The 25,334-nt window shown below is 37.9% G+C and overlaps 1 protein-coding gene across 1 annotated transcript in view; it reads left to right on the top strand.

The window, feature by feature from the left end:
- RIC1 (RIC1 homolog, RAB6A GEF complex partner 1) overlaps positions 1–25,334 on the top strand; it is a 163,879-nt gene that overhangs the window by 107,009 nt on the left and 31,536 nt on the right. Inside the window, exons 7-12 of the mRNA XM_032427481.1 lie at positions 3,823–3,914; positions 10,869–10,957; positions 16,184–16,328; positions 16,980–17,028; positions 18,794–18,946; positions 20,644–20,847. Coding sequence (XP_032283372.1) covers positions 3,823–3,914; positions 10,869–10,957; positions 16,184–16,328; positions 16,980–17,028; positions 18,794–18,946; positions 20,644–20,847 — 732 coding nt within the window. The remainder of the gene's footprint in view (positions 1–3,822; positions 3,915–10,868; positions 10,958–16,183; positions 16,329–16,979; positions 17,029–18,793; positions 18,947–20,643; positions 20,848–25,334) is intronic.

Genomic DNA, 25,334 nt, shown 5'->3' with positions numbered 1-25,334 from the left:
AGGTCTGTGATTCATCGGTCTTCCACAATTACAGCGCTCACCATAGCACATACCTCCCCAGTGTCCATCACCCAGCCACCCCATCCCTCCCACCCCCCTCCACTCCAGCAACCCTCAGTCTGTTTCCTGAGATTAAGAGTCTTGTATGGTTTGTCTCCCTCTCGGGTTTAGTCTTGTTTAATTTTTCCCTCCCTTCCCCTCTGATCCTCAGTTTTTAGGCTTTTTATTGACTTCCCGCTGCAGGAAGAGACCATTTCCTTCCCTGTTGCTACCACACTCTTATATTCTTCCCATCTTCCTAGTACAGCTTTTCATAGTTAATGGTTAATTAATATATGATTAGTTAATATATGAATTTGGTTTCTGTGACAGAGACCCAAAGTTAAAATTTGGATTCACTGAAAGCTGTGTGGATTTTGGTGGGTTTGATTGACCCTAATCTTCACCATAGGGTGAGCTAACTAGATTATTTCCTTTCTGTATCCAGTGCTCATTGGAAGAGAGTCCTGCAGTTCTTTCCAGAGAATATATACCTGGCTGGCCCAGTATTCTGCGTTTTCAATTATGGAAGTGTTAAATTTTAGAGGGTCCGAATTCACTTATCTATGTTCTCAGTGTGGTCCAGAGACCACCAGGTTTTTTTATTCTGTTTTTCTCCAAAGAAAAATCTCCAGTTTTCTGTTGGAGTGAAGGTGGGGTATTTTTTAGCTGCTCAGATTGGGAAGATATTATGGGCACACCCAGCTGATGCTTAAATAGGCTTTGAAAGACTAAAAGTCCTACTCTTTTTAGTCCAACCTTTCTGAGAAATCTATATCCTCAAGCCTTTTGTGCACCCTACAATGTAAATTTAGCTGTTTCTCAACATTCTTTAATGCAGGTTAAAGATTCCGCTCATCCATATGCTACCTAGCTTTTACAGTTTTCTGATACTGCCTCCTGTCCCATTCGTTGTCCTTGTCAGTTTATGCTGTTGAAAAAATCTGTTAGGAAAGTTGGGGCTTTAAGAGTCAGAGAAGCTAAATATTCATATTCAGTCTACTGTCTTTAACTGGAAAAGATTTTTTTTTTTTTTAATTTTATTTATTTGAGGGGCACCTGGGTGGCTCAGTCGTTAAGCATCTGCCTTCGGCTCAGGTCATGGTTCCAGGGTCCTGGGATCGGGCCCCACATCGGGCTCCCTGCTCAGCGGGAAGCCTGCTTCTCCCTCTCCTACTCCCCCTGCTTGTGTTCCCTCTCTCGCTGTGTCTCTCTCTCTGTCAAAATGAATAAATAAAATCTTTAAAAAAAAAAAAAATTAAATTTTATTTGAGAGCGAAAGAGACAAGCGGGGGAAGAGGCAGAGGGAAAGGGAATCCCAAGACCCCTAGATCATGACCTGAGCTGAGGGCAGACGCTTAACCAACTGAGCCACCCAGGCGCCCCAGATTTTAAATTTTTAAGGGCATATTGTTTTCTACATAGTGTCAGCTTTAATATTCCTAAAACTGTTTTTCATTATCATCTTTATTCACATAGTAGAGTATTAAATAGTACATTTGTGGTAACATGTTAATATATAAGAATACAAATAAGCTTTTGAGGAATTTAATTTTTTACAAGGTATATTTGTAATTATGTTTGGGATTTAAATGTTTTTATTGAAAACAAAAATCCGAGAGCTGAAAAAAGTGATTCATTTATGAGTATCAGCTTTTGTAATTTTTTAAAAAAGATTTTATTTGTCAGAGAGAGTGTGCACGAACAGGGGTAGCTGCAGTTGGAGGGAGAAGCAGGCTCCCTGCTGAGCAAGAAGGCCAATACAGAACTCCATCCCAGCTCCCTGGGATCATGACCTGAGCCGAAGGCAGTCACTTAACTGACTGAGCCACCCAGGCTCCCCTTAGCTTTTATCATTTTTTATTAGTATTTGGTTAAAGAAAATTTTCCAGTAAATTAAGAATCTAAAAAATAATGAAAAGCAGATGAACATTATTAAATAAGTTAGAAAATACAAATTAGGAGAATACATATGTATATTACTGGTAATTGGGAAATAAACTAATGACATATTTATATTAGACATTATTTAAGTGCTTTGACATTATTTAAGTGCTTTGTAAAAATTCTGTTTGGCATTTTTGATGCATTTAACAGATGTATTAAAATATGTCAGATTATGCCACTCCTCTTCTCAGAACCATCTAGTAGCACTAGATAATTAGGACAAAACCTACTTAAGACAACTAAAAAAGCTGGAGAAAAAAAATTTTAAATGTGCTTGAAGGCTCTGGACAGTTAACAAGACCACAAAGAATCACCAGGCAAGGGAGGCGGAGGCCCAGTGAGCTAAGCCCAGTATGTGAGGCTACAGTGAGCATGAACAGCAGGGCTGTACGTGGTGACTTGGATGGGTCTCACAAATGTGCTGAGTGAAAGCACCTAGACACAAAAGAATATGTGCTATGATTTTATTTTATGTAAAATTAAAAATAAAAACATAGGCCATTCTAAATTAGAGTTTATAGGGATGCATGTTCTTGGTCTAAAGGAAAAGAAGGAAGTGATTACCAATTCAGTCTAGATATTGGTTACTTCTGTGGTAGGGTGAGGGTATATTGATCAGGAGGGACACTGTTGGGGGGCTTTTAGATACTGATAATTCTTGGCCTGAGTACTAGCTAATTCCACACTTTGTGATATTATTGAGATTTACAATCTTGGTTTTTTGTATTCTTCTCTAATGTATTATTCATAATGGAAAACTTTTTAAAAATTAAAGATACCCCAATGACTCCCTGTATATAAATTAGAGAAAAAGCCAAAGAAGTTTTTATAGTGGCTTTCAAAGCCCTATAAATTTGGCCTCCTTTTACATCTGTGACCTCATCTACTACTACTACTCCTTCCATCCTTGCTTTCCACTCCATCTGCATAGGCTTCTTTGATGTACTCAGAACATGCTTAAATGGTACTAGAGTAGGGCCTTTGTACTTGTTACATCTCCTTGAGTACTTTCCTCAAAATGTACCTGCATGGGGGGAACTGTTTAATATTGTATCCTTCTCCCATACTCTCTGTTTCTTATAATTGCTTTATTATTTTTTTCTATAGTATTTACCAATCTCAGTATACTGTACAATTTTTTTTTTTTTTTAACTTGACTGCCTCCTAACAAATAGAAGGCAAGAATACAAGGCATGAATTTTGGTATTTTTGAATATCTGCCACATTCTCAGCACCTAGAGCAGTGCTGGGTGAATAGTGGGCACCTGGAAAATAGTTGTTACAGAAATCAGTTAATTTTAATCTAAGCAGTGGTCCAGGAAAATAATGCTCAGTGCTATCTTTACCATTTTTTTGTCATCTAAAATAGTTTGTAGTTTTATTATTAAAATTGAAAATTAAAATTCCTACAAAAAAGGAAGCAGATATGCCATGTTTAGATAATTGATTATATAGCTCATTTGGGAATTAAATAAAATCTATAGTATTTTAAACAGAGCTGTAATTGGATCTTGTAGTGTTTACTGTTGCAATCATCCAAAAATAGTTCTATATTGTAGTGTGTTGTGTTTTTGTGCTTATTAAACTAATAGTCATGATGACCTTTGCCTTAGAATTTATAATCTAAGACATCCTTGATTTGACAAATAAAAACATACAGTGGAGCTGAATCTATTCTGTTTTCTGTAGTGAAAATAAAATAACATATAAGCTTAATAATTTCATTCATTTATTGAATACTTGTTGAATGAAACTGTATGTTTATTGAAGGAGAATTATACTGATTACAGTATATTTGGACAGCACTTTTAAAACCATTATTTTTCTTTATTATAGCAGCTTCATGGAGTTTGGCCACAAGATGTTGTTGATGGAACTTGTGTAGCAGTAAATAACAAGTATCGACTCATGGCATTTGGTTGTGCAAGGTAATTGATAGACTTTTTCATTTTAAGAGTCATCATCAAAAATAATGAGCTTTGTTTTTTTTTAATATTTTTTTTAAATGTAAAGTGTTCTAAACATACTTGTAAACTTTTTCATGCCTATCATAATTTAGGAATCAGCCTTAATATAAAATCTGAAAGCATTTTATTAGATTGAAGCAAACAGATTTAAAGGGTAGATTTAGGATATTGAGTGTTTTAAAGGTAAGCTTTAAAGGTGAGCTTTTCTTCAGTGGTAGGAACTTGTAACTTGAGTTACAAATTAAAAAGATTAAGTCAGCCTAAATTTAAGTTCCTTATATTTAAAAGAAGATCAGGAAGATATTTTTCTTTTTTTAAAAAATAATCCTTTCTTCTGGCTAGTATCCAAAATCTGTAAAGAACTTTAATCAAACTTAGCAATCAAAAAATAAAAAATCCAGTTAAGAAATGGGCAGAAAACATGAATAGACATTTCTGCAAAGAACACATACAAATGGCTTATAGACACATGAAAAGATGCTCGACATCACTCATCATTGGGGAAATACAAATCAAAACCACAATGAGATACCACCTCACACCTGTCAGAACAGCACAGGGAACAGCAGGTGTTAGCAAGGACACAGAGAAAGGGGAACCCTCTCGCACTGTTGGTGGGAATGCAAACTGGTGCAGCCACTCTGAAAACAGTACGGAGGTTCCTCAAAACGTTAAAAATAGAACTACCCTGTGATGCAGCGATTGTACTACTAGGTATTTATGTAAAGGATACAAAAATGCTGATTCGAAGGGGCACATGCACCCCAGTGTTTATAGCAGCAATGTCCACGATAGCCAAAACATGGCGAGAACCCAAATGTCCGTCGACTGATGAATGGATAACGAAGATGTGGTATATATACAATGGGATATTACTCAGCCATCAGAAGGAATGAAATCTTACTATTTGCAACGACATGGATGGAGCTACAGTGTATTATGCTAAGTGAAATAAGTCCAAGAAAGACAAATACCGTATGAGGCCTTTTTTTTAAAAAAAGGTTTTATTTATTTGAGAGAGAAAGAGCATAAGCAGGGGGAGGGGCAGACGGAAAGGGACAAGCAGACTCCCTGTTGAGCAGGCACGGGCTTGATCCCAGGACCCCGAGACCGTGACCTGACCCGAAGTCAGACATTTAACCGACAGAGCCACCCAGGTGCCCCAACAAATACCATGTGATTTCACTCATGTGGAATTTAAGAAACAAAACATGAACATCGGGGAGAAAAGGAAAAATAAGATAAAAATAGAGGGAGGCAAACTGTAAGAGATTCTTAACAGTAGGGAACAACCTGAGGGTTGCTGGAATGGAGATTGGTGGGGAGGATGGGCTAGACAGGTGATGGGCATTAAGGAGGGCACTTGTGATGAGCACTGGGTGTTGAATACAACTAATGAATCACTAAATTCTACCCCTGAAACTAATACTACACTATGTGTTAACTAAGTAGAATTTAAATAAAATCTTGAAAGAAAAAAATAATCCTTTTTAAGACATCAGTGTTGACATTGCCTTTGAATTTGTGGATGTGCCTTAATGAGCAAATTTAAAGCTCACACATAGGATCAGTTTCTTGTTTTAATTCTGATAATGAAGGTTTTAGAAGTAAAAGTGAATACAGATTATTCCTTCAACAAATATCTTTGTGTCTCCCATGCACCGGGCACAATTCTAAGCACTTGGGATATGTTAGAAAAGAATAAGATACCTGACTTTGTTGAGCTTATGTTCTAGATCAAGTAAAAAGATTATATTAGAATCTTAATAGTAATGCCTTACAATATGTATAGTGCTTTTTTAGCCTTCAAAATTCTCTTAAATATGAAATTTCATTTTGCCCTCAAAATGAGACTTAGTAGTTCTATAGAACATACGTCTAGTATTACCTCTAGCTACATCAAGTTCAGGATCACAGTATTTTGATTAGTGTAAATAATACACTACTGTTTACACTGTTGTGTACAATAATACACTATTATAAATCATCACGTTCTTTACACTCAATCTGTGAAATGATGAATCCAACACACTGCTTCTCAGGAGATAAATGTAGAAATAGAAGTAAATTTAGCTTAGTATAGGAAAGAAGGAAAAGTATTTTTTCATATTTATGGATTTGATTTGGTCACATTTTGTTTAGAATTTTTAAATCTATGTTTATTAGCACATTTTACCTATAATTTTTCTTTTTCTTACTCTGCCAATTAACCAAGGTTATGCTTGTGTCAGAAAGCAAATTGAAGACCTGTTCCTCACTTTCTCTGTTTATCTTTGAGTGTGTGCTTGAATTTGTCAATGAAGCTATCTGAGACTAGAATTTTCTTTGTGGGAACTTTTGGATTACTGATTCAGTTCAGTTTTAAAAGTAGATTTAAGGTTTAGATTTTCTCTTTTCCTAAGTCATTTTTTTAAATTTTATTATGTTATGTTAATCACCATACATTACATCATTAGTTTTTTTTTTTTTTTTAATTTTTTTTTATTGTTATGTTAATCCCCATACATTACATCATTAGTTTTAGATATAGTGTTCCATGATTCATTGTTTGTGCATAACACCCAGTGCTCCATGCAGAACGTGCCCTCTTTAATACCCATCACCAGGCGGTTAAACCCATCCCCCCACCCCCCTCCCCTCTAGAACCCTCAGTTTGTTTCTCAGAGTCCATAGTCTCTCAAGGTTCATCTCCCCCTCCAATTTCCCGCCCTTCATTTTTCCCTTCCTGCTATATTCTTCTTCTTTTTCTTTTTTTTTAACATATAATGTATTATTTGTTTCAGAGGTACAGATCTGTGATTCAACAGTCTTACACAATTCACAGCGCTCACCATAGCACATACCCTCCCCAGTGTCTATCACCCAGCCACCCCATCCCTCCCACCCCACCCCCCACTCCAACAACCCTCAGTTTGTTTCTGGAGATTAAGAATTCCTCATGTCAGTGAGGTCATATGATACATGTCTTTCTCTGATTGACTTATTTCGCTCAGCATAACACCCTCCAGTTCCATCCACGTCGTTGCAAATGGCAAGATTTCATTCCTTTTGATGGCTGCATAATATTCCATTGTATATATATACCACTTCTTCTTTATCCATTCATCTTTTGATGGACATCTGGGCTCTTTTCATAGTTTGGTTATTGTGGACATTGCTGCTATAAACATCAGGGTGCACATACCCCTTAGGATCCCTACATTTGTATCTTTGGGGTAGATACCTAGTAGTGCAATTGCTGGGTCATATGGTAGCTCTATTTTCAGCTTTTGAGGATCCTAAGTCATTTTGGCAAGTTACATTTTTGTAGGAATTGGTATCTTTCATATTACTGTCAAATAAATTGGCTTAAAATTTATAATACCCTTTTTCATATTGTAAAATAAAAACATACAGGAAAGTGCATAGTCCAAATATTCAGTTTTACAAATAATTATAATACAAACACCCATCTGTTCACAACTGGGTTAAGAAATAGAGTTTTGCAAGCTGATCATAGTTTCAGCCCTGCTCCTTCCTACAGCACAACTCCCATCTCCCCAAACACTTAAAAGTAACCAATTTCCTGTGTTTGTGATGATCATTTCCTTGTCTTTATAGTTTTACTACCCCTGCATGCATTCCTAAAGAGCATAATGTGGTTTTACCTGATTTTGAACTCTATGGGAATAGAATTCTGAATATGTTTTGGGTCTTGCTGCTTTCAGTCAGCATTGTGAAATTCATCCATGCGTTTGCCAGTAGCGAAAATCATGTTTTGATTGATTTATAGTGTTCCAGTATATGAATGTATCATAATTTATCTGATTTGCTGTTTAACAGACATTACATTGTTTCTTGGTTTCCAAAAAAGGGGGAACATTTTCTTAGATAACTCAGTATCTTTGTCATGCATGAGAAAATTAATGATAAATCCCAAATAAGATCTAATTCTCAATCCATATTCAGATTAACCCAGTTGTCACCAGAATTTCTTTTATAGCTCCTTGTTTTAACCAGTCAATCAGAATTAATGATTTGTATTTGGTTATTGTTTCCCTGTAGTCACCTTTTTCCTGTAACAACCTGTACACCTTTTTTCTTATTTTCACGACATTAACTTTTTAAGAGTTCAGGCCGGTTGTTTATAGAATGTCCTGCATTCTGAATGTGTCTCGTTTCCTCAGAGTGGCTTTTAGTTCCTCTAAACCTGTCGTGACTGGAATCTTGAAGCTGGTTCTTGTTGAGCCAGTCCAGCCAGACACATGAGCGTCTGACAGGAGCAGTGGGGTGCCCCGTACCACACTGCCTGCAGTCAGGGCGGCCTCACGGGGCTCCCGGGGCTGGATGGGAGAGCCCACGAGCTGTACTCTGGCCCTTCCCCCGGGCAGTGCAAGGTGGAATCTCGGCCTTCGGCCTCTGTCATCTCACTTTTCTTCATTTGGGAGAGTACCAGCCTTTTTTTTTTTTTTTTGGTGTGACCCCCAGGTTGGGGTGGAAGTTTTGGATTGTAGTTGTGTGACGTGACAGACCAGTGGCTTCTAGTTCTGGTCTTCCAGCCCTTACCAGGATTAATTGCCCTGAACACTCAACCGTAGCTGGTATCCTTCGAGTTCTGTAAGAAGGTGACTTTCTTTTAGGATGTCAGTTTGCAAGGGGATCAGTCTTACAACCTAACTCTCCTGGGATCGAGTCCTGCGTCTGGCTCTGTGCTCTGTGGGGAGTCTGCTTCTCCCTCTCCTTCCCATTCATGCTCTCTCTCACTGTCTCTGTGTCTCTCTCTGAAATAAATACAGTCTTTAAAAAAAAAAAAAAAGGGTTTGACTAGATGCTGGTTACACATTTTTATCATGGGATGTTGTGTACTTGCCGGGGTACCATGGAGCAGTAATGTCCTTGTATGAGTGATACTAAATTTTGTCACTTGTGGCTATAGCCATATCTCTATTAGTGAGTAGTGTGCTATGCATGAAGAAATATTTTTCTCTTATAATGGGTTAATGAGAAATGGAAATAAAAATAATTTAAACAACACAGGCATCATAGAATATATAAAAGGTTAGTTGTCAGTCTTTTTTAAGTGTTGACTTAGCTCCTGTTTCTTGTATTAGAAATATTGGCCTCTTCTCACTGACCTGTTAGAGCTCAGCAACCCAGAGTTCCCACTTGACAGTTGTCAGGTGCAAAGGAAAAACAAGTAAATACCTGCTAGCTACTTAGTGCTGGCAGTGTCTAATTGGGCAGGTAGTCTGGAAAGATAGCTATTCCCAGGCATTTGGCTTCTGCCTAAGGTGGGATAACAGATCAAATTCTCTCTCCCACGTGGAGGAGAAAATGGACAAAAATATGGAAGAGTAAGACAATATCAGTTTGAGGGAGGCGCCTGGGTGGCTCAGATGGTTAAGCATCTGCCTTCGGCTCAGGTTATGATCCCAGGGTCCTGGGATCGAGCCCCACATCGGGCTCCTGGCTCAGCGAGGAGCCTGCTTCTCCCTCTCCCTCTGCCTCTCTCCCTGCTCATGCTTTCTCTCTCTCTCTCTCTCTCTGTATCTCTGTGTCTCAAATGAATAAATAAAATCTTTAAAAAAAAAAAAAAAGACAATATGAGTTCGAGACCCTGAAAGGTAGGAAACAAATAAAATTCTACAAATGCCTCAGCTTTAATTACTTTGAGAGAGTTTCCAGGCTGCAGCACGAGGCTGGGGAGACAGAACCTGGCAGATTGCCTGAGTTATGGGGAAGTGAAAATCTGGGGAGACCAAAGCAGCGAGGACTCAGGATGTACAGCAAAAGACAACAGAGTGGCACAAAGAAGGAACTCCAGAGAGCTGGAGAGGGTCTCTTTTGAGTATTAAATATGGAAGATATAAAAAAGGATCCACATCAAACATTGTAGAAGAAAAGAATAATAAGCTTGAGAAACATAGCAAGAGAAATCCAGAATGAAACAGAGTGGAAAAAGATTTAAAAACACAGCATCAGTGAGCTGTGCGGTAAGTTCAAGTGGCCTCTTAGTGCAGGTGTTTTATTGAGCCCTAGTCCTGATCCTTGAGAAGAGCTGACCAGGCTGGATATGGGTCAGAACAACATTTGTGTTAAATTTTTGATCTGAAAATAGTTCCGTAAGCAAAAATCGTATTTTTTATGATCATTACAGATCAATTTTGAAATGTAGCTTAGAAGCAATATTACAAAGTTTTAGTTTTGGTTTCTGGCCCTTCCTGAACTTGGCCCTTAAGATTTCTTAAATGAAATCATTATATATACCATGTTCACAGAATAACATATATCGTGTGTAGATGCAAAAAATGATATTGGATAGAAAACATAATAAAATGAAAATCTGTCTAAATTACCATCCAGCATGAGAAATAGCACATTACCAGGGCGGGTGCAACCCCTATCTTCCCCCTCTTTTTTAATATCCCCTTCTCCACCAGAGATGGTGTGTCCATTAGCTCTTTGTTGCATTTTTACCACAAGTGTATTTACTATGTTTTGAATGTTTTTGACTGAATAGAAACAGAATTATACTACATATATACATACTGGCTATCTATTTTAATGCATGTGACTATAAAGTCCTGTCAGTGCTGTAGCTAGACTACTATGTGAGTATTCCACAGTTTATGCTTCCTTTCTCTTGCTGGACATTCAGGTTGCTTCTGTTGTTTTGCATTTATACACAATACTATAATGAACATTGTGCATAGCTTTTGATAACATAGACAAGGATATTTCTGGAATATATTTAGAGGGAAAATTTTACTGGATTACAAATAATGCGTTTGTTCAAATTTATGAGACTGCAAATTATTTACAAAATGGTTTTGGTTTAGTTTACGCTCTTACCAGCAGAACATAACAGTTCCATAATAATGCTTTCTGTATTTGTATTTATCTTTTTTTCATTAAAAGCTTATTTGTTTTTCACAGTGGTTCTGTACAGGTTTATACAGTAGATAACACCACTGGAGCTATGCTGCTGTCTCATAAACTAGAGCTAACAGCAAAACAGTATCCTGGTGAGTCCTTTTTTTTCTTATTTTTAATTTTTAATGTACAGGTAATGGTATGTGTAGTGATTGGATTTTAAATGATGCATGCTGTAGGTCAAATACAGTTAAAACATATAACTGTATTTCGTGTGGCCCAGGGATTTTGCTCTGGTCTCTTACCTGATTTCATTGCCTTTGTTATTTTATGCCTTCCAATTCAACCTATTCATTCAGCAAATCCTTATCAAATACATACTGTAGGCCAGACACTGCTCTAACTGGTGGATAGACAGCAGTAAACAAAACAGTGTCTTTCTGAACCCTTTAGTGAATCTTGAGTGGACCCTCATAGGATTAAGTCTAAAGTCTTTGTCATTGGAAATGCTTTTGACCAAAACTAACAGAATACCCAAGGTATTGTGGCTTAAATAGGGTTTATTTTCTCTGCTAGCAAGAAATCCAGAGATGAGTTGCTGCTGGCCTTCATTTGGTGTTTCCTTCATGGTCTCGGGTAGCTTCTGAGCTGCAAGCATTACTTCTGCATTTGAGTAAAGAAGAAAGGAGGAAACGGCATATTTGGTTTTTTGATCAGGAAAGCAGAGGTTTCTCAGAAGCATTCCCACCTCCTACCTGCTCTCGCTATCTTCCACTCACATCTGATTGGCCATAATTATGTCTCATTAGCTAACCTTGCGATTTTCCTAGCCTTTATGGTAGAAGTGGGCAAGGGAGAATGAGGATGGAAATAGATGTGACATTAACCAACCAGCAGTGTCTACCACACAGGTGGCATGTAAGGTCTTTGCTGATTATTTCTGGCAGCATTTCTTGGTTCACTCAGCCCTTAGGATCTCCATAATTTTACCACACTACTTCTATGTTAAATGCCAAAAGTTCTGTTTATTAAGTAGTTAGGTCTAAATCCTGTAGTAGCATTTTCAAAAAGTAATACACATAAATGGAAAGAAAAATAATATTTTATTTTTATTCTTAAAATATTTTTTGCTAATAGGATGTTTGTGCCTATTGGACACTGTACAGTTTCTCAAACCTTGGAGTCCGATTGGGTATAGTCAGCCATATTTCCTGTTCCGCATTGATTTTCACATGACACTTTTTCTACAACTCCTAAAAAGCCACCTTCACAAAGGTGTAAGAGCATCAGAATAAATGTAGTTGCAATCTAATGTTGCAGCTGTGAACTCCCTGGAGCTAATGATTTACATTGTGTTCATCAGATACTATGTATTACTGTATTTCTCTTGAAGATTGTCTCAGGGATACCCTGCACATAGACCTAGGAACTGCATGACACTTTACCAAACTGCCTGCAGATTCTTGAGAGTCAGCTGTTGTCTCCTATTGTTCTCTTTACCTGAAATGTCCTATATTTCTATAGGGAGGGTCTGTATATATTGGTCTTTCAAGCTTAAATGAAATCTCATTTTGTGAACTAGGCAGAATACCATTCCCTCCTGTGCCTCATTATATTTTGCATATAACCTCTTTCTTTTTGATAATGCTTTATTGAATTTAGCAGCTTACAGGTCTTATTTTCTGCTAGCTTCATGGTAAGAATGTAGGATGTATCTATCTCTTTACACCAATCAAGTTCAGTTTAGTGAGAGGCACATAGTTAACAAATGTGATGAATGAATCAGTATGTTTTTAAGCCAATGACCTTTGCAGAGGTCACTGTAGAATCTCATTACTACATGTTTCATGAATTTGATATTGTACTGTGTTCTATATGTGGGTTAGTAATTGGGACCCTTTTCAAACTGTTCTGTTCCTCTCCCAAATTTAGATATGCTCCTATATTAAGAATAATTGCTGTATAACTATACAAACTTCTCTGATGTTTGGGTCAGAAAAAAAATGTCAGAAAAATTGAGGGCACCCATCTAAATCTAATTCAGTAATAAAATTCTCCTTAGCCTCAAGGAGGGGAAGCTAAGGTGTCTCATGTCAAAATCTCAGGAAACATTAAATATGTAACTGTTAATGTTGACTTAGTATTACCCACATGTATGCCAGTATTTTTCCCCATCATGTCTTTTTTAACACCTCACACCTTCCACTTGAGACCATTTTCTGTCTGCAGAACATTCTTCAGAATTTTCTTTAGTGAAGTTTTTTATGATGATACACTCAATTTGGGGGGGAGGGGTGGGATCTGAAAATGTATGTATTTTGCCCTTGTAATTTAATTATGGTTTAACTTTTTTATACAATTTTGGATGGACAGTTACTGTTACCATCCAGTTTCACTGTTGCTCTTGGGAACTCTGGTCGAGTTATATTTCCTTTTCAGGAGATTGGATTTTTTTCTCTTTAGCTACTTTTAAGACTTTGTCTTTGGGGTGGTTTCAACTGTGATTTGGAAGGTGAAGAATTTTCTAATTTTTTTTCCTTTTTTTAAAATCTTGTTTGAGATTCAGGCTTGCTGGATCTGAGGATTCATATTGTCCAGCTCTTCTGGAAAATATTCAACCATTATTTCTCTAAATATTGCCTCTTGTTTAATCTCTTTTTCTGGAAATCTGATCAGACTTACATTGTACTTTTTACAGGTTCCTTAACCTGCCTTTTAACATTTTTCATTTTTTTTGATTCTCTGGACTGTATTCTAGAAAGTTTTTCCCTGTCTTCTGATACACTAATTCTTTCTTCATTTATGTTTAATAGTCTACTTAATCTGTCCATTTTTAATTACTGTATTTTTTATTTCCAGAGGGTTTACTTAGCTCTTTTCTAATCTGTATGCATCCTGCTCCTAGTTTCAATATTCTTTTCTTAGGTATTAAAAAATGGCTTTTATATTCTTTGTTAGTCTCAGTATCTAAAACCTTCTTTCTGAGTTTGGGTTCTCATGAATTTGTTTATATATTTTAGAATTTTTTACTGAGAGCTGCTTAATTTCCTTCAAACTTACTTGTTTGAATGCTTTGTGACCTAAATTGAATTTGAGTTCTTCCAAAGAGGGTTTGTGTGTGTTATGGCAAGTTACGTGAGAGTACTACATCAGTCTGGACCGTTTGCATTATATTCTCTGTTTGCAATTTTTTTTAATCATACAAGTTGTACAAGTTACAAATTAGAGTGAGGACTGACTTGTGGTTGCAGATTCTCAGGGGAGATTCTTTATTTTCCATTCTTGGACAAAACAAGGTATCCTTTGCTATTTCTTTACCTTCCACATGGTAGAGTTTATTTCTCATTCTTCCTTACACCATGAATGTAGCCTTCTGTGCCCCACCCATTACATAGTATCTTCTCTTAGATACCCTGCCTTGGCCAAGCTCTCAGCTTGATCTCCTGTCCCTCACGTGCTGGGAGTCATCAGAAATAGAAGTCAGGGGCTCCAGGGTTTGGCAGAAAAATTCAGGGCAGAAGCCCTTTGTACACTCACTTACCTCACAGAATTTTTAGTTGTTTTGAGGTGTTTACGTATTCTATTCAACATTTTATTTTTATTTTTAGAGAAAAAGAATGTGCACTCGAGCAGGAGGGAAGGGCAGAGGGAGAGGGGGAGAGAAAATCCAAAGGAGGCTCCATGGCCAGTGTGGAGCCGGATGCAGGGCTCGATCTCACAACCCTGAGATCATGACCTGAGCCGAGATCAAGAGTCAGATGCTTAACCAACTGAGCTACCCAAGCGCCCCAGTGTTCTATTCAGCATTTCCGTTGTTTCAGTGTGGAGAGTCATTTCAGGTGTCTAATTGCTCTCCTGCCAGAAATAGAAATTTGCTCCTTAAGTCTTTATCATTCTCACTGGATAGCCTTTAAAGGCTTGCATGTATTTTTCTGTAAAGACAGATTTGCATCCTGCATTCTTGCAGAGTGATATGAATTTTGATTGTTATTTCTGGCCCTTTTATCTGTTTATTATTATTATTATTTTAAGATTTTTTATTTTTTATTAGAGAGCACAAGCAGGGGGAGCGGGAGGGAGAGGGAGAAGCAGGCTCCCCGCTCAGCAGGGAGCCTGACGTGGGGCTTGATCCCAGGACCCTGGGATCATGACCTGGGCCGAAGGCAGGTGCTTAACCGACTGAGCCACCCAGGCACCCCTGTTTGTTATTTTTTTATCCATACTTAAGTTGCCCTGCCCAGTAGCTACCAGCCACACTTGGCTATTTTTATTAAACTAATTGAAATTAAAAAAAAAATAACTTTATTTCTTTAGTTGCATGGTCACATTTACATGTTCAGTAGCCCCGTGTAGCTCGGGGCTGCCTCTTACACCCAGCAAGGAGGAACATGTCCGTCATTGCAGGAAGTGCACCTCACTGCTTCTGTTGAGCACTGTATGGAGTTCTTCAGATTGTTCTTTTCTCAGGCTCTTGGAATGCCATTTCTCCCTTTGGTTACCTACTGACTCTCTCCAAATTCTGCCAGCTTGCTTTAGGCTATAAACCTGCTTACTGTAGGAGACTTGTAGGAGGACAGTGTATCTGAAGCAGGGATGAGCTTCCTTCTTTCCTTCAGGCTGCATTGGCTGAGTTTCACTGGCCGTGGTGCCTCAGCTTCTCTTCTCCCTCCCGATGTCATGCTGGACTCAGACGCCTTCTTTGTCTTCCTGTAGGACGTGAAACTCCGACTCCCTTGTCATTGCTGGGTCTTATCCCATCCTTCTATCCCTGTATTTCCAAGCTTTCTCCGCTCCCTGCTTCCAGCCCTTTACTCTCAACCCAGGTACTAACCAATCTCATTTTAGGTTTTCTCTTTTCTTTTGGCTTCTGGACCCTTTCTTTCTTGTAAGTTCAGCTCTGTAACAAAACATCTGTGGGTTACTTTTTAATATTTTTCACAATATGCAGATTATATCAAAATCTTCCTTCATTGTAGCTTGTTACCACCTAGATAAATTTCCTGTAATCCTGACACGTGAAGATTAGGTTTACCACCATTAATATTTTATTATAGATCTCTGCAACTAGATTTTAATATGTGCATAATGCTTGGAAAGTGGGTATGCATATTATGTGCATATGTATATATATTTCACGTGGGGTAATAGGTACACTGTTTATAACCTCTCCTTTTCAGTTAACATCCTTTTATGATAGTGAATACCCATATGGCCTTACTCATTTTATGTGACCTTAAATGAGTAGGATTCATCTCATTATTTGAAGCAGACATGTCTTTCTATTCATTTCAACTTGAAAAAGTATAGATTATAAAAAAAATACTAAGTGTTTCTGAAGGAATCATTTGTTTTTAACTCTTCTCACAATTTCTTAACAGATATTTGGAACAAAACAGGAGCTGTTAAATTGGTCAAATGGTCTCCTGACAATAGTGTTGTAATAGTGACCTGGGAAAATGGAGGCCTTTCTTTATGGAGTGTGTTTGGAGCCCAACTGATTTGTACGCTTGGAGGAGATTTTGCGTGAGTGAATAAAGACAAGTTTTAGATAAAATAACTCCATTTATCTCCGAGAAAATACACATATACAGAAATTTTGTGTCATACAGCTACCCTTCTGCCTTATTTGATGCTTAACCCCAAAACAATTCGTAAGGTTCAGAACTAATTTGTTCAGAATGTGCTGATTCTCTAAACATCCATCCTTTTAAAACTCAGTGTTTATTCGGTAAAATGCATTTGTTTGTTGGACCCCTTAGGTACATATGATAGCATGTTAGATTCAAGGCTAAATCAGATACATTTTGCCTTCAAGTAGCTTATGATCTAATAAGAACAATAAGCCATGTACAAAAGTAACTAGTAGGAAACGGAAAATTATATTATCTTGTTGGGTTGATATCTCTGCCCACTCCTTATGCTACTCTGAACCTCAGTCTTGACAAAGTGAATACTCCTTCCCAAACTGCATGACCCTCTCAAGAAGTTACTCAGGACCTGAAAGATTATGTCTAGGTGATCTACCTAGGTATATCAACCAGCAGTCTCCTCTATTTCATGCATTATTGTGTGTTTCTGTTTAAAGGAACAGAATCAATTTGTTTTTAAAAAACTAAAGCCAAATATTACATGTAATAGAAGACTTTTTTAAATCGAGTTTCTATTCTGTTACAGTTATAGGTCTGATGGTACCAAAAAAGATCCCCTTAAGATCAACTCTATGGTAAGTACTTTCTGTAAAATATTGGTATAGTGTGGGGTGCCTGGGTGGCTCAGTTGGTTAAGTGTCCAACTCTTGATCTCAGCTCAGGTCTCAATCTTAGGGTCTGTGCGTTGAAGCCTAGCTTTGGACTCCATGCTGGGCGTGTGGACCCTACTTAAAAAAAAAAAAGTGTGTGTGTAGATCATATATACATATATGTATACACGTATGTATACATATATATAATGTATATATTTCTATAATGTGAGAAACTTTGATTTTTCTTCTGCCCTTTTTTTCTCTTCTTGGCCTGATAAAATTACAAAGCTGTTTTAATCTCAGCAGATTCTTCTTATACAGTTCTTGCTTTGATAAAAGTATTTTTAAAAATCAGGCTGCCCAATTTTCAGTACTTACTTGCTTTTGGTTTTGCTTGTATGTGTCTAGCACACCCCGCCATCTTTGTGAACATAGTGACTATTCAAATCAGGCCTTTGTTTTTCCAAAGCATACCTCAATTCCTTATGTGACTCACTAGCACCCACTTCTCATGGCCTCTTTTCTTTTAACATGAAGTGAACTGCTCATTGGGTGTTTTTCCTGAGGAATTTGACATTATTTGAGCATATTTTTAAAACTTTCCATAGATATCTGTCAAGGGAATTAAAGTCACTGTTGTTAACAGTATTTTTATTTATTACATATTTTTAAGAGTTTCTGTAGAAAACAGTGAGGTGTAACCCCGTCTTTACATAAGAACATTTTCTTCCTGTGGCCCTTCTGTGCGCCATCTTTGTGAGATTAGTGGCTGTGAGGCTCACTCATTTACCTTCTTCCTTGCTCCACAGAGGAAGGCATTTTCTGATCTCGGGTTTCTTGAAGAATTAAAACCACCATGGCTGCCTTGAGTAGTGGTTCCTAGTCTTTCACCACCAAGGAGCCCATTTGCTGTCTAGCTCCACCTCCATATTTTAAAATAAGTTTTTGAACAAATGATTTCTATAACTGCCCCTCAGTGCTTCTGAATGGCATGTAAGAACCAGTGTTATTAGCCTCACTAAGTTGATATTTTAATCACAAACTAAGAATCTAAGCATTTTAGTTAACTGTTCAACTTTTATTGTGGGAGAGCCAAACTTCTATGAAGCTTTTGAAATTTAGCAACAATTTATTTTCCCTCTACTATTTTCTTGACATTGTAGATTGGGACCTTAAAACAAAAACAAAAAACTAAAAAGCTATCATGGAATGTAGTTACAGAATATTAAAATTGGCCCTGGAGAGTTTATTTGAACCTTCTCATTTTGTAAAGGAAGAAACGTATACCCTGAGAAAACCAAGTAAATTAACCAAGGCACTGCAGCAGGATGGCAGCTTGGCTGGAGTGAAAACCTTAGTCTCGTAGCTTCCATTTGAGTGTTCTTTGCTCTGTACAAGACTGCATCTGTTTTGGGTGCTGCTTTGTTGAGTTTCAGCTGGGTCACATGGGTCTTCCTCTGCAAGGAATTTCTTTGTATTTGAGAGGCAGTTAAATTAATGGAGAAGTTATAGAGAGCAGTCGGCATTTCTTAGGATTTGGGGTGAAGATTGGTATGTAGTGTGTTCACTCTTCAGGTGGAGAGCGGTGATGGTGGTTTCCACTGGAGAGGGCTACAGATTCTCATAGTTTCTCCAATCTTTAGAAGTCATTGGTAATGCTATTGTTGGTTGTTTCAGGATTTGAATACTTGAAGCTAGGAAAGGATAACAAACTTCATTGACCTGATTTTTCTTCCCCTTCTCCAAGAGCTGGGGTGCAGAAGGCTATCACCTATGGGTAGTCAGTGGATTTGGTGTTCACAACACTGGAATTGAGTCCGACTCCAAGAGTATAGTTAAACAGCCTGGCATTCTGTTGTTTCAGTTTATCAAGAGTGTACTCACTGTAAACCCTTGTATGGTAAGTGTTTTAAATTACAACTGTTTATTTTTAGTGGCCTTCATAGTAGACTATCAGACTCTTCTCCTAAAATTGGTGAATTATCTTCTTTTGTATATTTTTTGTGATTCTTGTGTTTCTTTTTAATAATTTACACCAAAATTTTACTTCTCAGCAGCTTTTGTTTTTTGTTGTTTTTTTTTAATAGGATCACAAGCAATTTGAGGGAAAGCAGCATTTACAGATTTACTTGAATAACTTAATTTAGTCTCTTTTTAAATATAATTTCCCAAAGTGTGTTCCACAAGGCACTACTTAGAAGAATCAGTAGCATATACACAGAATAAGGAAAAGTTCTGTTGTCATGTGAAAGTTCTATTTCATCAAATGAAATAAATTAAAGCTGCAGATTTCTTTATTATAGGACTCCGGGGTCTTTAATATGCTAATGTACATCAGAAAAATCCAGGAATTGGTATACAAAAAACAGTGTTCTCAGCCTTATTTAACTATGAATTTTTAAGGAATGCTTTGAAGAAAATATGACTAGAAACCTGCTTTGGGAAACACTGCCCCAGATTGTAATATAAACTCCTCGTGTTTTATCAATCTGAAAGAACATATTAATATCCTGTATTGTTAATATATAATAATGGTGTTACATGTTAGAAGCGTATGCCTTAATATCTGCCATCAGTGGGCTTTTAAATATTCGGAACCAGTTTCTAATTAACATTTACAGTTACAATACATTGAGAAAGAATATGACAGTAGCCTGGATCTGAGACTTCTTGACTGTAGTTGAAGAATAAGGATCCCCAGAAAAACAAGAGTAGAGTAATTCTTCCTCCCCTCCCCCATCCCAAATTATAATTTAAAGGCAAATTTTATGATTTTTATGTCAAGACCACATTTGGACTACCATGGAAAGATGAGGGGCTGAGGTGCTCTTCTGCTTGATGGAATAGTCAGTGAATAATATGCCCACAGTTGAGAATACTGGCCTTCTAACTGAGAGCCAGGGCATCATCACTAAGAGGAGAAATTGTCTTATTAATCTAAATACCCTCAGAGCCTGGCACAGTGCTTGGCACTAACCAAGCATTTATGCAAGTGAGTATTGAATTGTTCTGAACCAGGACCACAGACTGGGGCTACTCTTCCTCCTCCCTGTGGTTTAAAAGATCCTTAGCATCCGGTATCCCCGTCCACAGTCCTCCCCTTCTTGCCATGTGGTGGGCACACGGTGAACACACACACACACCCAAACTGTTTGACCAGATATGTCTTCTTGCCACCATTTGTGAGGTATTTTATGTGAAACTCATTTGTAAACTGTAGATAATGAGTAGTTCTGTTCAGTTTTCAGATGGAAAATCTCTCATAGCATTGCCATTTTGGAGTAATAATGAAAAGATACTCTTGTAGTCATTGTAAACTGGGTCACATTTTGGCATCTATGATAAAACAGACTTTAACAAAAATTTGGTTTGCCCTGGGAAGTAATCATTACAACTGTTGCCTCTTCCCTCTAAATATAACAGTGCATGAGATCATTATGTAGTCTTGTCGTCTGTGAGTAAAAGCGACGTTGAGATACATGGTGCATTTCCTATGATAAAACTAAATCAAGGTATTACTGGTTTTCCGTTACCTGATATCAGGTTGTTTTATTTGCTTTCCTCCTTTGCCCTCTGCTTCCTTTCTCCCTCATCTAGAGTAACCAGGAGCAAGTGCTGCTTCAGGGGGAGGATCGACTGTACCTGAACTGTGGTGAGGCCTCCCAGACCCAGAGTGCCAGGAGTCCCTCAGCACACTCTGAGCATAAGGCTCGTGGGGGCAAGAGCCCCTTTGCAGACAGCGGCTTGGAGTCCCAGGGCTTAAGCACTTTGCTTGGGCACCGGCACTGGCATGTGGTACAGGTAAGTCTTCAGTGACTGGACCGCTGGCCTCGTCCTGGGGAGACAGCGCCTGCAGCGGAGGTTTACGTATTTCTTCTGTTGCTTTAGAAAACTGAGAAACTTTTTAACCTTTTTGACTGTCACCTCTCTCTTCTGCTTTTCTGTCTTCTTGTCTTCTTCCTTTCTTGCCACTGACGTAGCACGGATCCCCACCTGCTTTAAGCCCACGAGTCCAAAAACTGCAAGTTTATGCTTTGCCCTCTGAATGAGCACAACTTTATACTACTTCCGTTCCCCCCACCCCCCTTTTGGTATAAATTCAGCTCTGTGGATTTGCATAGGCAAAAGTGTGATTTCATGGAAAGTGACAGTGTTGAGTAGACCCTGGGCAGCTGACCTTGTAGTCCTAATGGGTACATGTTGAGGTTAACTGCCTGACTTCAAACCCAAATTGCAGACTTGCGGTCACACTCTAGAACCTTATTATTAATAATTTTATTATTACATAAATCTTATTCCAAATCACTTATTCTGGTATAACTTTTAAATTAGCAGTTTCTTTTAATAATTCTGATAAATTGGCATTTAATGTGGAAATCAATTCTGAATTTTGATACCAAATAAAATTAATTTGGGTAAATCAATAAATTGAAGTTTCTTGAAAGAAACTTTCATACACAGTTGTAGAAGTCCTGAGTGTCTTCCTTACCCCGCTGATACCAAAGTGTCTTAGGTACATCAGAGCCTGCTCTTGCACTGGTTTCTTTTCATTGGGTTCTCTTTCCACAATTCTTGAGCCCCCTTCTCCATTCTGTGCTGTTACTTTATTAGCTCGTTCAGCTCCCATGTTACTTTCAGTTGACTTTGAGTGGAGATGATGAGAGACATGAGTGGTCAGTATATGAAACGTTGAAGGAGGAGTGTCTCCTGCACTGACATGTGGTGTACACGCAAAGAAAATGTATATAACTGACATTAATAAGCTCATAAACTCAGTGTGCATACCATTTGATAAGTAGTAACAGTTATGAAATAAAACTGCATCGGCTGCCTCCTTGACTAAAATTTTCCACTGCTCCCTTCTCTCCTATAGCCATTCCTCTGCTATTTTCATTTCCCCATACTTTGAACTATTCACTCTACACTGACCTAGCGTCAATGCCAGTTCTGCCTAGCCAGGTCTGTGTTGCCAGAGAGCCAAGTAGAGCAGAGGATCAAAGAAGGTAGGTCTGGAACTCAAAAATCCATCAGGCAATAACAAAAATCTAATTTCCTTCCAGCTCAAAAACTCCATGATTCTGTGATTCTTAGCCGCCTCTGAAGTATCCCATATTAGTAGCGTATCACACTGATTTTAGCACTTTAGACAAAATAGATATGAGCACGATTCTTTTGTGATTTTGTTCTTTAGATATCGAAACTATTCAGAAAGATGAACTTGACTCTAGCTTTACCAATTTTTTTATTTTTATTTTTTTATTTAAAACTCATAAAAACCATGTCAGAGCTGTATTCCCCAAAACAATTAAGTTATAATAGACTCATAGAATTTTTGGAGCTGGAAGGACCGTAGAGATCATGTAGTCCAACTGGATTTGTTACATTGAGGAAACAGGCTCAGAGAAGTTAGGCGACTGCCAAGGTCACGTAGCAGAGCAGCGTCCTGCTTAAGCAGTGACAGACTTATCCTTACCGTAAGTAAAGTAACCGTCTAACCTGTTGTAAGACCTGTAGGTATTAAATGTTGAATCATGTAATGTACTGTTGACCTTGAGCTAAGACCTAGAATGTGCCTCTTGAAGTAGGCAGCATTTCATTACAGTTTGCCCTATACTTTGTTTGCTGGCAGTCTAGCCAAATGCGTCAGTGCAGCATCATGGGAGTGTTTTGGTTTGGTGGTTTACAGTGTCCATATATGCTAATGCTTTACCTTCTGGGCTTTTTAACCATTAGTAATGATTCCCTGAAGAAAAATGGGTGCCTGTTTAATTTCTCCTTCAGCATATGCTCTTGTCTGGGATAAATGCCCACATCCTCCATCAAAGTGACTTTGTTTATGCAATTTATATTTTGTATTCTTACACAGCTTAGAGTTCATCAAATGAGCTCCAACTAATTCTGCTTCTCTGTTCCTCATCTGGACAACTGGATTTTTCGTTTGTTTGTTTAGACCTTCTACCTTACACCTGTTAGTTTCCTGATCAGAAGATTCTATGTTAAATATGTTTTTTTTTTTCTTTAACTTAAAACACATACATACTTGTCAGCAGCAGGGTTGGTAGCTGCTGGTAGAAATGGTGCTTTTCGTGTGTGTGTGTGTGTGCGCGCGTGCACGTGTGTGTGTTTAAATTTAGTTTTCCTAGCTACAGATTTTAAAAACTTTGAGAGTAGTTTGTTGACAAATGGAGCACAAATAATGTGAAATTAAAACAAAGCCCTCATGGTTTTAGGGTGTATTCCTTCTTGGACTGCCGTTTATTTTAGCACTCAGTACTTTGCATGATATAAACATTTATTTCTGAAGGGTGCATGAATCATTATCATCCACTGTTCTGAAATGTTGGTTTTATAGTTAACCTGGCTATTTGGAAAAAATAAGCTTCACAAAATATGCTAAGGATGTCAACAGAGGATTTTAAAGGCTCTTTCATTTATAAATGATTTGTAGTCCTTCTGAGGGGTCTCAGATGTATCAGGTGTGGTATTCAGCACAGATCAGATGTTGCTAGGAGGATGGCTCTCACAGTCTTACCCGTGACAGACAAAAGCAGTCTAGGTAGGAGACAGGGTTTTAGCAAAATGACTTTAAGGCGGCGGGGGGAGGGGGAAGGTAGATTGAGGTTTTTTGAAAGACTGAGGAATCCTAAGATGTTAAAAATGGAGATTCTGTACCTTAGCACTCAGGCTCCCAGTGGTGTGGCATGGCGTGGCATGGTGTGTTGTGGCGTAGTGTGGCGTGGCGTGACTTTTATGCCCTGAGTATGCAATCCTGGCCTGACTTCTTCATGATTCATTAGCTTCCGCTTGCCTTACTTCTGCCATTTCCTGCTCTCAGTGTTAGGGGTAGAGCTCAAAGCTCAGGTGACGCATAGATCAATAAATGTGACCTACTAGAGAAAATGAAAATTTCATTTTCACTTTTCATTTCATAGCATCTTCAGACACACAACTGCATCAGAAGTAAAGCTTCATTTTAAACTTGAGCTTTGAAAATAAACCATTTGTAGTTTGTGGCACCTCCTACGTTTTTAGAGGTTAAAAGAATAAAGTTTTTTTCTCCTACAGATACTCATTAGAGTGTGGACCATATGATAAAATTTTACCTTGGTGCCCATGGTTAGAAACCCTTCAAGTTGGAATCCATGTTGGCAGTGAGATCCCAGCTCACACTTCACCCACCCCACGTTTCATAAATACTTAGGAAACACCAGGGTTCAAGGGAAGTGGTTCTTTTTAATGTTCTAGACGGCTGGCTCAGTTATACTCCAGGGACATCCTTCTTCAGGTGACTGTTTTGATCTTCATCCAAACACAGGCTCGCACAAAACTACTTGGAACTCTTCTGTCACCACCTGATCATTGCCTCAGATTACCATGCCCCTGAACTGACATCTCCCGTCATAGGGAACTTTATTAACTGGCCTGTGTGGTGCAGCGAATCTGTTAAGATATGAGTTAAGCCTTTTTCAAGCATATATCAATATATTGTTACCCTTAATTCTGCAAGGTGGGCTTTCACAAACCGGCACTGGAGTTGAGAACTTCTAACAACAGAACCAAAAGCTGTTAATTTACTTAGATTTTAGGTTGACTTACTAGATAATAACAGTTTCATGAGTAAATTTCATCAAGGTTAATACAGATATTTTCAGTGTATTTTTACTTGATTTTTGTTTGGTCTTCACAATACACAAAGAATCTTATTGGATTGATTGCATTGTACTACCTTTTTAATTTGGCTTTTTTTTTTTTTTTAAATATGTAATACTTGGAGTACAGTGAAAATGAATTTGGATAAATTGAGGTTCTTTTATTCCAGGAACAGAAAACTCTTTCCCTTGTTCTGTCTATCGTTCTGTTAAGTTTCACACCACACTCACCACATGCTCATGAAAACTGCTTAATCAGGAGGCTAGTGGAGAGGTCAGTCTCAGTAAAGCTAGAATTTTCTTCATCTACATTGATAGTCTTATGGAAGAATCTTTTAGGCTTAAAATTCTTGTTAGAGTGATAAAAAGACACCATGTACAGAGATGTAAGACAGACGACATGGGAGGAAGGTATATTTCCGCTTACATTGCAGATTAAGAGTTAATATCTGTAAATCAGAGTTCTTACAGATTAGGTTGAATACCCCAATAAAAAATAGTAGCTTAGACACACACTTACATGTATATGGATGTTTAGAGAGAGAATAAAGACTAACCAGTGGTTATCCCTGGAGCAATGATAGAATAGAATTTCATTTTGTACTTTGTACATTTTTATATTGTTTAAATTTTATAAGC

The sequence above is a fragment of the Phoca vitulina genome, unplaced genomic scaffold (assembly GCF_004348235.1).
Source record: "Phoca vitulina isolate PV1807 unplaced genomic scaffold, GSC_HSeal_1.0 scaffold37, whole genome shotgun sequence".
Lineage (NCBI taxonomy): Eukaryota > Metazoa > Chordata > Mammalia > Carnivora > Phocidae > Phoca > Phoca vitulina.
Note: the sequence above shows the minus strand (reverse complement) of the source record. Positions and strands in the feature narration are given on the sequence as shown.